A 13,156-nucleotide genomic window follows, 5' to 3' on the forward strand; every position below is an offset into this window, starting at 1 on the left:
GGGAAGGGAAAGGGAAGGGAAGGGAAGGGAAAGGGAAGAAGCAAGTATTATAGGCCTGTCCATTGCCCAGCCATGTGGGGACATTTTTCTCAGTTGGGGTTTCCTATTCCAAAATGACTCTAAGTTGTATCAAGTTGACATAAAATTAGCCAGCATACCACGCTTCCAGAGGATCTGAGTTCAATTCCCAACACGCATGCCAGGTAGCTCACAACCTCCTATAATTTCAGTTCCAGAGGACCTACTCTGTCATATAGACTCCACAGCCACCCCAATGCATCACACACACACACACACACACACACACACACAAAATTTTAAATTTAAGCAGAAAGATGGATGTTCCTCTGTCATGAGCACTGGGGACAATACTTGCTACCACAGTCAGGAAAATCAGGAGCTGTGCATTCAACCAAACTGACTGAGTACCAACTCATTCTGTTCTTAGCTCTATGACTTTGGGCAAGTTACCCAATCTCAATCTTTTTAAAGGTTTGATTTATTCACCTGTAGAATGTGTGGTCATAACAACATCTACTTCAGAGGCCTGTGGTGAGTACTGAATGATACTATTTTATCAAGTATCCAATAAATGCTCTGTTTCTGTGTGTTTTGAGACAGGGTGTCTTATATAGCTCTGGTTGTCATGGAATTTGCTATGCAGACCAGACGCCTTGAACCCTCAGAGATCCTCTTGCTTCTGCCTCCTGAGTGCTGCCACCATGCCGAGCTTGTTTGGTGTTTAAGACAGGATCTTACACAGTGGTGGCACATGTCTTTAGTCCCAGCACTCAGGACAGGCAGATCTCTGAGTTCGAGGCCAGCCTGGTCTACACAGAGAAACCCTGTCTTGATAACTCCCTCACTCCACCCCCCAAAAAAGGACAGACCCTTACTATTCTGCTTAGGTTACCCTCCAACTCATGCTCCTCTTGGCTCAGTTTTCCCAGGCTGGGATCCCAGGCATGCCCCACATCACCAGGTTCCATAAGTGTTCTCGACGACGAACAAGAGGGCAGTGTCCCTGTGGCTGGGGCATGCTGCTGATGTTCACACCTTGAAAACTCCCTCACCCAACACTCCAGACTAAACGCATACTCAACGTTCTGTGGAGATCTCAGTCATCGCACCTAACAGGAACATCCAGCTCAAACACACTGCTTTCCCCAGCTCAAAACCAGGAACAACCCTGAGCTTTTCACTGCCTTAACCCCACAGCCAGTCACCAGTCTTATTGACTCTGCATCTCAGTACATGTAACATGGTGTTCTCTTTTCTTTCTCCAGTGCCTGGTTCATGAGGACAGGGAGGACCTTCTTACCTGGGATTCCCAAGACATGTCCAACAGTAGCCATGATAGAAAATTTGTTTTTAATAGCAACAAAACAAAACTAAAGAGCTAAATGTTGCAGGCCAGAACCTTTCAATACCATTTGCTTCTAAGATCAAAGCAGAGCTAGGTTTTCATGAACATGAACAGTGTCTACCTACTGTGGATGTTTTTATACTTTGGTTTAACAGACAATACTTGTCATATACAGATGTTCTGTATCACACTGATTTACTCTTTTGTGGTGCTCATACTAACTTGACTGCATTTAAACATGTGTAACTTACAATAAAATATCAGATTCTTGAGATGTTAAAAGCAATGCTATTCCTTTTTTATATAGAAAATTAGATTTATGCTATTCTAGGTTGCTCTTAAAACTAGTATGATAAAATACTGAACATTTCTGCTTATATAGCAAACTGGTAAACAATGTAATACTATATGTACCATAATTTGATCAGTAACATTAATGCCACTTATATTTCTAGGTCCCCATTACAAACATATTATGAAAGTAGATCTCTCAAGATAATTTTATATATGTCATATATATATATAATACATATATAATGTAAATCTGTAACTTATATACTTGTACATATACACAGAACAAGAAAAGCAATAATAAGCAACTTACCTCCTTTTAGAAAGGGAAGAAACAGGTGTGCTGGTAATGTCAGGTTCCCACTCATCCGCAGGGTCACAAAAGACATCCTCACCCCTGTTACCACCGTCACCCTAAAGAAAATACAAATAGCCTTCCCATTAAACATGAGTGGAAAATGTTTTACAATTAAGTAAAAAAAAAGCTTGAATGATTTTATTATTTTAAAAGATAACATTAACAACCTACTGAGTCAACTAACCTGGGCCAATGGGGCTCACTGCGGCTGAACCACCAACCAAAGAGCATACCTGGGCTGGACCTAGGTCCCCTACACATTTGTAGCACATGTGCAGCCTGGTCTTCTTGTGGGTTCTCTAACAGTTGGAATGGGGGTTGTCTGTGACTCTGTTGCCTGCCAGCCCCTTCCCCTAGCTAGGGTGCCTGGTTGGGCCTCAGTGGGAGAGGATGCACTAATTCCTGCTGTGACTGGATATCCCTGGGTGAGTACCCAAGGGGGGGGGGCTTTCCCTTTCACTGAGAAGGGGAGGGAGTCGTGGGGGAGGGATTTGTGAGGGTGGGACTGGGAAGAGAGAGTGGGCGCTGAGGTTGCGACCAGGATGTAAAGTGAATAAATGTATAAATGAAAAAAAAATAAAACTAGCAAATTACAGGTTATCTTATTAGTCTTTTGTTTTGGTTTTTTCAAGACAGGGTCTTTCTGTGTAGCCCTGGCTGTCCTGGAACCCATTCTGTAGACTGGGCTGGCCTCAAGCTCACAGAGATCCAACAGCCTCTGCCTCCCAAGTGCTAGGATTAAAGATTTGTGCCACCACCACCAGGCTTATCTGATTAGTCTTAACAGATATCATATTATTGATCAAATTAAAAACTAACTATACAAATTATAGTAATAGACACACGTATGCAGATGCCATTATGAAATTATTTTGTATGCTAACCTATAAACTATTATTTTGAAAGGCTAACCTAAAAAACTAACCAAAACAGCAACAACAACAAACCGTAGTCACAGGATGCTGGAAATTAAAATAAGCCTCATTAAAAACAACAAAAATGATTAAATACTTCAAAAATTGCAACCTGGACTGGGGAGATGGCTCAGTCAGTAAGACCCTTACCTGGCCATCACAATGCCTGAATTGACTCCGAGACCCATGTGAAAAATGCAGGGCGAGCTGGCACACATCTGTAATTCCAGGGTTTGGGAGCTGGTGATCTCCAGGACAAGACAGCAAGCTCTGGGACAGTGAGGGAAACTGGACGGTGTCTCACAAACACACATGCGCGTGCACGCACACACACACCAATCACTTCTAGGTTGAATATACTGTTAATAATCTATAAATTAGATATGTAAGCACTCTCAATTAAAATTCTACCTAGATACTACAGAGCTTCGGACAGTACAGCATGTGCAAAGACTAAGTAAACAACTTCTACAAATACTCAAAAGCGGGAAGTCAAACAGAAAGCTACAGAGGAGGGTTTAGAGTGTGTAATGGCGTAAGAATAGTCAAATGCCCTCGATGCTGCTTTAAATACACTCATAACCGTTATTGTAAAATCAGAAATTATTAACAAACAGAAACAGACAGAAAGGAAAACCACCCACAAGTGCACCCTATAGAGAGAGACTCTGTCGCTGCTGTCTCATAACACTACCGGGATCTGAGATTTCACTTTGCTGGGGCTAGAAGGCTTGCTCAGTGGTTAAGAGCACTTGCTGCTCATGCAGAGAACCTGGATTTGGATCCTGGCACCTGCATGGTAGCTCACAACCATATACAGCTCCAGTTCCAGGAGCTGCGATGCACACTCCTAAGTCCCGAAGGCGCCAGGCACACATGAGATGCACGAATATACACACAGGCAACACACACACTTTTAAAAAGCAGCAGCAAAAGATGGTTTGCTTTCCTGGAACAAACACTGATTGCTCACGGTAGAAATTTGTTTGAAAAACAAGAAACAAAAACACCAAAGAGGTTCAAGTTTGGTTTGGTGGGTTTCATTTAGGATTTTTCTAGTGTTCACATTAAGATTGGTTTGTAATCTGACTCATGTTTTTAGCTTTTTCGTGGTTTTTGGAGGTGGCAGCGGCTTTCGGTGTGTGTGTGTGTGTTTTTGTTTTGTTTTTTGAGAGTCTTTCTATGTAGCTCTGGCTGGCCTGTAACTATGTAGACCTCAAACTCAGATACACTTGCCTGTCTCCCGAATGCTGAGCTTAAGGTGTGAACCACCACACACAATTCTTTTTGTTACTCTGAACATCATAAGATGAACTGTGAAAGGTTCTACAATACTCCCTACAGGACAGTGCTTCTCTTTTCTCTGGCACCCTGAAAGTGTGCTCATAAAGTTGAGTGGAACCAGTGCCTTTTTATCCCCTATCCCCTGTTTAATCCCTCCCACAACCCACCCCCGTTCATTCCTTTTAGTTTTCAGGGGCACATTCTCATGTGTTCAGACTTTTGTATTCAGCACAGGGCCAGCCTATGCTAGCCTTTTAGACTTTTCTATTTAGCACAGGCTAGCCCTGAACCACTGATCTGAAACCTTCAGCTTCCTAAGTGCTGGGATTACAGGAGGAGCTACTACAGCTGGCTCCTTCCTACCTCGTTTGTTTCTTTTCTTTCAGTTCTGCAACTTTGACATTCAACAGGTTAGTTCTCACCCACATTGGTGACAGAATTTTGAATGTGGTAACAGGCACGTGAGTTACCAGCGTGTAGAGCTTGTCCGGTGAATCCTCATAATGTTTTCTGGACAAATGGAGTCGTATGCGATACAGAACATTCCTTATTCCTTTGGCCCAGACGGCTTTGTTGGCCTGAATCAGTGAGCACATCTGGAGTCCCCTTCTCCTTCAGGACAAATTTCTGGATTTCTCTGAGTGCCCAGAAGCACGCTTCTTGAAGCCCACTCCATGGATGCTCTTGGCAATGTTCACAGTGTGCTGTTGGGTCACCACCTCGCTGATGGCAGGATGGCCTTTTTTCATGACACCCTTCTTTGAGGGAGCCTTTCTGCTGAGCTGGAAAAAGCTCCTACCTATTTTTTTCAATTGTTGTTTTTTTGAATCTACTTCATTTACAAACTTTTAACATTATCACATGGCTGTCCTCCCAGTAATTCAGCTTTTATAATTTATCTTTTCCTAGAATGTCTTTCTTTCTAGAAGTCTCAAATAAATAGTACAGGATAGGCTCTAAGGCAACATACCATAGCAACACTTGCATATCCTTGTTTACTGCTAGAATATTTACAATATTGCAATGACCAGGAGATGGAAACTAGCCTAGATGTCCATCAAAAGATGAATGTATAAAGAAAATGTGATATAGATATATACATATATATGTATACACAATGGAATTTTATACATCTGTCAAGAACACTGAAGTTGTAACAGAAAAATAAACAGGGCTGGAAATCATTATGTTAACAAAATAAACCAGATTCAGAAAGGCAATGGCATTTAGCTGTTTTCTCTTGTATATGGACTTGCAATTATGTAGTGTGTGTGTTTACATGTGCAGAACAGGGGATCATGGTGGGGAAGGAAGGGGATGAACACAGGGGAGGGAAGCCACAGGGAGCCCAGGGACAGAACAGAGGCATGTGAATGAGAGTCAAGGACAGGATACATGTGTGAAAGTGCTGTGATGAATATTAATTTTTCATTGATCATATTTCATTAATTAATGTATTAGTTAGCACATGGGTTTTGTAAGCTAACCTAAGAATGCAAACATGTAAATGAGCATCGGGTGGCTCAGCAGGTTTGGCACTTGCACGAAAGCTCCAGGACCCACAAGGTGGAAAGGGAGAAGAGGGAGAATCAACTCTCCCAAGCTGTCCTCTGATCTGTACACCCAGCCTCTGTGTGTCTGTCTCTGTCTGTCTTATACACAAATACAAAAGTAGCATAACACTATTGATGATATAATTTTTTACTCAACCTTAATTTTTGTTTGTTTGGTTTGTTTATTTGTTTATCGAGACAGGTTTTCTCTGTGCAGCCCTGACTGTCCTAGAACTTGCTCTATATAGACCAGGCTGGTCTTGAACTCACAAAGATTCCCCTGTCTCGGCCTCCTGAGTGCAGGAATTAAAGGCACGCACTACTACTGCCCAGCTTCTTATCAATTTAGATACCATTTTTTGTTTTTAATTTTTGAGACAGTGTCTTATGTAGCTCAGGTTAGGCTTGTATGTAGCCAAGGATAACCCCGAACCCCTTGGGTTCCTGAGGGCTATGATTACAATAAATGCCATCTTCTTAGAATCCCATGTCTCTTCAAGTCTCCAAGATCTAATTGATTAGTGACTCCTTTTTTTCTCACAAGGATTCCTTCACTTGCTTTCCTTTGTCTTATAATCTAGATTGAGTTAATTATCTTCACTTTTGATTAAGTAATTCACAGATTAAAGCTGTGACGATACCCTCTAGGATTTTTTTTTTTTTTTTCAGTTTTTTGAGACAGGGTTTCTCTGTGTAGCCCTGGCTGTCCTGGAACTCACTCCGTAGACCAGGCTGGCCTCGAACTCAGAAATCCACCTGCCTCTGCCTCCCAAGTGCTGGGACTAAAGGTGTGCACCACCACTGCCCGGCGCCCCTCTAGGATTTAACATACAATATTTTCATTAATATTTTGAGCATTATCTTAGTATTATATAATATCATTCTAGCAGTCACATAATTTGAACACACACACACACGCAGCACATACCACACCATAACACCATACCAGGAAAAAGATTACATAATCAGAACTAAAATGAGTGATTAGAATAAAAATCAAAAACGAAACCACTTATTAACAAAATACATAGACCACTTAACAAAAAGTGAAGCCAGGCTGGTGGTGCATGCTTTCAACACTAGCACTGCAGGGGCAGTGGGGGAAGGGGGCAGGGGGCAGGGGGCAGGGAGCAGAGGGAGGCTAGTCTGTGAGTCTGAGACCATCCTGGTCCACACAGTGAACTTCAGGCCAGCCAGTGGGACGGAATGAAGTCCTGTCTGGGAAAACTAAAAGAAGTCAAAGGATATTTTACCACAGAGAAACAAAGTTAAACCTTGGCTTCACTAGTTACTAAAAGAAAAGCCAAGCAAATTCCTAACATTACTCTGTGGCACTACTTAAAGCAAGCAATAATGTACAGCAAACAAAAACTCCCATACATTGTTACTGTTTTTTGAAAATATAAGGCAAGAAAACAGATGTTAAAAATAATGAAAAGATGGTTTTAATTGTGATCAGTGAAAGCAATAATTAGAAACACCCAGAAGACAACAATGGGAAAATACAGAACAGCATACATTAGTCAGGCACAAGGAGATAATGCCAAACCACGTGACTAGCTCTTCTATGTCTATCTTCCCTGAAGCTTACAGGCAAGGCTGGTAAAGCACACAGTTACCACAGCTCTGAAAGGCTGTCATACTTGAACTGTGTTAAAGCGAACCAGTGGAACTCTGCTGACATGCACAAGGAAAGCAGAGTCACACAGCTGTTAACACTGGGGATCTCAGTAACGGATGGATTTCCTCTTATTTAACAAGACTATGTCACCTCCATATTTTGTCTCATTTTGGGAGGAGCCGAGAGCTTGACAGGGTTTCATACAAACCAGTTTGGCTTCAAACTCACTAGTAATTGAGGTGGGCCTCGAACTCCTTGTCTTTCTGTATCTGCATCTCAAGTGCTCTGATCACAGTCATGCATGACTATACCCAGCCGAATGCTGAAGGGTTTATAGAAGACTTAAGAATACTAGCTGCTCTCCCAGAGCACATGGATTCAATTTCCAGGGCCCACTCACAACCCTTTGTAACTCCAATTTCAGGGGATCTGACACTCTTTTCTGGTCTCTGAGGGTACAAGGCACACAGACAACAGACATTCATGCAGACAGAACATGCATATGAGTTTTTTTTTTTTAATTTTACAGACTTTAATATCACAAACCTCATAAAGCTCTTTCATTGCTGCAAGTTTAGATTCAAACTTTTCCAGACTCCAGAAAGTTGAGATCCCAAGCTGGAGGTTACGAACTCGAACAGAGGTATCAGAACGACCTTTGTCTGATGCATCATGTCTGGAGAAAACAAAACAAAGAAAAATGCTTAACCTAAAACACATAAACACCTAATGGGGCTCTTAGTGGCAAAGAGCATGTTCTGCTCTTCCAGAGGACTCGAGTGTGGTTTCAAGCATCCATATTGACTGGTTCACAAGCACCTGTAACTCCAGTTCCAGGGGCCTTGACACCCTCTTCTGGACTCCAGTGGCTACTGTGTGCACACGGTGCACCCGCATATACAGTATAAGTAAATAAATCATTTTTAAAGTTTGGGCTGCGAGGCTGGGTGGTGTGGTTTGGTGACACAGCACATGGACAACAGACATGAGGATTCAATCTCCAGTCCCACGAACATAAAATAAGCATGAGCATGGAATGCAGATAAACAAAACTTCAACTCAAAAGAAAGACCAGTAGACTCTTACAAATGGAACCTTAAAGCCTCTGTTACCAGGGGTTCTGACATCTATTCTTTCCTAGACAGAGACTACTATATGGACTTCAGAGAGACCTGAATTAAAAAAAAAAAAATGGGGGGATGGAGAGATGGCTCAGTGGTTAAGAGCACTGACTGCACTTCCAGAGGTTCTGAGTTCAAATCCCAGCAACCACATGGTGGCTCACAACCATCTGTAATGAGATCTGATCCCCTCTTCTGGTGTGTCTGAAGACAGCTACAGTGTACTCATATATAATAAATAAATAAATCTTAAAAAAAAAAATGATGTACAGGTCAACAACTGTGAAAGCTACTCACCTGCCAAAAACATAGCCGTTTTTAAGTTTGTCACTGATGGTGTTGGCTTCCTGAATCATCGTGGAGAGCTTCATGGAGCTCCAGGTTGGCGGAACTAACAAAAAGCAAACAGGTTAGGGCCAAAATGCATGTCTGACCACACGCATGCATCACCAGTTAGAATAATTCCATAATACTGACATTAGGGGCTGGAGAGATTGCTCAGCGGCTGAGAGGACCCAGGTTTGATTCCCAGCACCCACACAGTAGCTCACAACTATCTGTAACTCTGGATTCTCTAAGGATCTGACACTCTCTTCTGGCCTCTGTGGGTAGCAGGCATGCAGATGATACACAGATATAAACGTAGGCAGAACACCCATACATATAAAAAGTAAAATAATGTTAAAAATTTTTAAATGACGTTAAATGAATGTTTTTAATTCTGTATAATAGAGAAGAACAATTTTTTTTTAAATTCTTAAAAGTCAAGCTAGTCTTTACATAAAGTGAGTCGTCTTGTATGTGGTAGAATAGTATAAAACAGAGAAAAAGGATACTGAAAGAAAGGAACACCTATTATCCTTTCCTCTAATATGTTTAAGTCTTCCTTCTTTTTTAATATTATTTTTTTCACGGTTTATTTATCTAGTGGGGCATGAAAGTGCCATGATGTGCATGTACAGGCCAGAGCACAAGTCGTGGGGAGCAGCTCTCTCTCTGTGCCATGTGAGTTCTGGGATCCGATTTAGGTCTTCGGCCTTGGCGGCAAGTGCAAAAATAGGCTGAGTGGTCTTAGCAACCCCAAATTATTTTTCTTTACTATCTAATTTTTCTAAATCATCAAGGTTAATTTATTAAAAACTATATCACCTTTAAATTTCCTAGACAAATACAAAAATTAAAAAGGAAATCTAGAGGTACAGGTCCACAGAGAAACACCTGTTTCACTTGGGGCCTTGGTTTAATCACACACACTCACACACACACACACACACACACACACACACTCACTTTACTAAATAAATAACAGAAGTAAAGGACAGTGATTTAGCATGCAGCTGCGTTTTCCATCCTGTAAAGTGAGGATTTAAGTCAGCTTTTCACTTGCCATGCGCGTTCCTCCCACTGAGTCACAACCCTCCACCCTAAATCTGAGGTGTTATCAGAAATATTTCCTCTATGTTATGTCAAACAAAAAGCCATGTGTTATCCCATGGGTAATCTTCACCAGTGGTCTTCAATGGTGAGGAAAGCTTTCTCTTAAAGACCAGGAACAAGGTCAGAAGGCCCACTCTTGTCACTTCTGTTCAACAAAGCATTATGAGTCCTGGCCAGAGAAATTGACAAGGAGAAGAAATAGAATCCAAATTGAAAAAGAATAAAGTTGTCTGTGTGGAGATGAGATGGGCAGCTAAAGAGTCCACTAAAACAGGTGCAAGATGGAAAAGAACGATTGTGTTTCTGCACCCTGAAAACAACGTATTAAAACAGCATCAGAGCTCTGGGTGCAGCTTGGTAGGGAAGTGCTTGCCTAGAGCGTAGAGCCCCCAGGCCTACCTAATCTAAGCGCGCGCGCTCTCTCTCTCTCTCTCTCTCTCTCTCTCTCTCTCTCTCTCTGTCTCTCTCTGTGTGTCTCTCTCTCTCTGTGTGTGTCTCTCTCTCTCTCTCACACACACACACACATACACACACACACACACACACACACAGAGCCCAGACAGCAAAGAAATACGCCAGGATATGTATCACCACAGAGAAAAAAAACACCTGTATCCTGAAATACAAACCAACTCTGATGAAAGAAACTGGACGTAAATAGAAAGACGTAGTGTTCATGCGTTAGAAGAATAAACTTTCACAGAACTGGCTAAAGCAATGTATAGATCCAGTGTGATCCTTATCAAAATCCCAATGGCATCCTTCACAGAAACAGGGTATCAACTCATTTCAGGCTACAACTTCAGTAAATTAATTTGGGGGTGGGGGAACACACGCATACAGTCTGTAGGACCAATACAACTATTCTAAAAACTGAGCATTAAAAACCATTTATATAAATATATTGACACACAAAAAATAGCATCTAGAATAAAGTCTTATTTATCTTTTTACTTACTTAACGAATATATTTATTTGGCACTGGGGATTAAACCCAGGGCTTTCTGCATGCCAGACAAACACCTTTTTACTAAATTACATCCCCAGCCAAGCATTTTAAATATGTAAAGGCAGCTAAAGTAAGATACAGAACTTTAGGAGAGTATATGTTAACCTCAGTACATACTCACTGGTAAAAGTTTTCTCCCTGTTTCCCCGATTCTCCTGAAGCATTTGGACTTCTTCAGCGATCTTTTGCTTTTCAATTTCTAAAGCTTCTAGGATCCTTGCATGTCGGATTCTATGGTCTTCTAAGGCCTAATGGATATGCATTCGTTTAGAGCAGCACATGAGGATATAGAAAGAGAGAATTTACAAAATCAGAGATGTTGGGTATGTTTCTTGGCTTCGCCGTACTAGCCACTTTGCTGTTTATATAGACCTTATAACATCATGTTATTTATCTTACGGATACATAAGACAACCATTTGTAAAGCAGGTTAATCCAGCCAGCATAATGGGACTTGCCACCAACACTTGACAGCCTGAGTTTGATCCCTGGGACTCACAGGGTGGAAAGAATCAATCCCCAAAGTTGCCCTCTGACTTCCACATATACACCATGACATATACACATGAATAAGTGTTAAAAAAAAAAAAAAACAGATTAGTGGAGGCTGGGCAGACAGCTCAGCAGGTCAAGTACTTGCTTCACAGTATGAGAACTGTGTTCGTATCCCCAGCATCCGCATACAAATTTTGAAACCAGGGTTATAGCAGACCTGAGCACCATGGGAAGCAGACAACAGATCGCTGGAGCTTAATGGCTAGCCAGTCCTGCCAAGGCTAGCCAGTCCTGCCAAGGCTAGCCAGTCCTGCCAAGTACAGTAGGTTCCAGGCTCAGTGAACCTCCCTGTCTCAACAAATAAGGTAGAGCAGAGACTGAGGAAGACATCTGACGTCAACCCCTGGCCTCTACATAATTGCCCACGTGGGCAGCCATACCATGAATGTGCATGAGAACATACACATGCATACCATCCAAAAAAGACTGACCACTGTAACACTAGAATGAAGTTTCATCTTATAGTACTCATTTCATTAAGATCACATAGTTAACATATTTTATTAAACACAAGTTTTTTTTTTTAAAGATTTATTTATTTTGTGTATGAGTACACAGTCACTCACTGTGTTCAGACACACCAGAAGAGGGCATCGGATCCCATTACAGATGGTTGTGAGCCACCATGTGGTTGCTGGGGATTGAACTCGGGACCTTTGGAAGAGCAGTCAGTGCTCTTAACCACTGAGCCACCTCTCCAGCCCAAACACAAAAGTTTTTAAAAAACGGTCTTATAAACTTTTATAATGATTTTCCTCATAAAATCACTAAGAGTTTATGCATTATTGTCATGTCTGTATGATTGGGGGGCTGGGTGCACATGGCAAGTGCAGTTGTGGAGGCTGACAGACAGCTGTGTGGAGTGGGCTCTCTCCTTCCACCTTTATGTGGGTTCCAGGACTCAGACTCAGGTCACCAGGCTTCTGAGGCAAGTTCTTTACTGACTGAGCCATCTCACTGGCCCATCATAGGGAATTTTTGATGGCATAGATTAATATTTTTTTTCCCACTGCTAATAAGTAAAGAATCTTCAGGGGTAAAACAGGTGGTGGTGGGGTACTGCTCAAAAGGGCAGTAATTAAGAACATTTGCTGACTCAAGTTAAAAGACATGAGCTAAGAAGTGTTCCTCAGGCTTCAGTCCTGCTCTTCCTCACTCCACAGACTTGGAAGAAGAAAAGAGAGAGAGAGAAAATGAGGCTACTGCTTGAGACAACCCTTAGGATCAAGAGTCAAGGAACAAATGGGCACTGCGGTGCACACCTTTAAACCAGCGCAGGGGAGGCAGAACAAACAAATCTCCACAGGTTCGAGACTAGCTTGGTCTACATGTGTCTTCCAGATCATCTCTCCAGCCTCAGAATCTGCATTTCTAGTAGGTTTCTAGAAGAAACCAATGTTTCTCATCCAGAGAACACACTCCAAGAACCACTAATGTGGTGCTGGAGAGATGTCTTGGCAGTTATGAGCACTGGCTGTTCTTCCTGCGGACCTGGGTTTGGCTTCTAGCACCAACATGGTGGCTCACAACTATCTGTAACTGTAGTTCCAGCAGATCTGATGCCCTCTTATGTCCTGTTAGGGTACCAAGACCCACATGATACAGAGAGAGGGAGGGAGAGAGAGAGGGAGAGGGAGAGGGAGAGGG

General features: G+C 42.1%; 1 protein-coding gene across 2 annotated transcripts in view; it reads right to left on the reverse strand.

The window, feature by feature from the left end:
• Kif14 (kinesin family member 14) overlaps positions 1–13,156 on the reverse strand; it is a 60,713-nt gene that overhangs the window by 17,443 nt on the left and 30,114 nt on the right. For both annotated transcript variants that reach the window (XM_028773806.1, XM_028773805.1), the window contains 4 exons: positions 11,076–11,202; positions 8,806–8,899; positions 7,934–8,063; positions 1,971–2,071 (listed from right to left, as the gene is read on the reverse strand). In XM_028773806.1, the coding sequence (XP_028629639.1) occupies positions 1,971–2,071; positions 7,934–8,063; positions 8,806–8,899; positions 11,076–11,202 (452 nt within the window). The remainder of the gene's footprint in view (positions 1–1,970; positions 2,072–7,933; positions 8,064–8,805; positions 8,900–11,075; positions 11,203–13,156) is intronic.

Source organism: Grammomys surdaster, unplaced genomic scaffold, assembly GCF_004785775.1.
Source record: "Grammomys surdaster isolate TR1022 unplaced genomic scaffold, NIH_TR_1.0 234, whole genome shotgun sequence".
NCBI classification, from domain to species: domain Eukaryota; kingdom Metazoa; phylum Chordata; class Mammalia; order Rodentia; family Muridae; genus Grammomys; species Grammomys surdaster.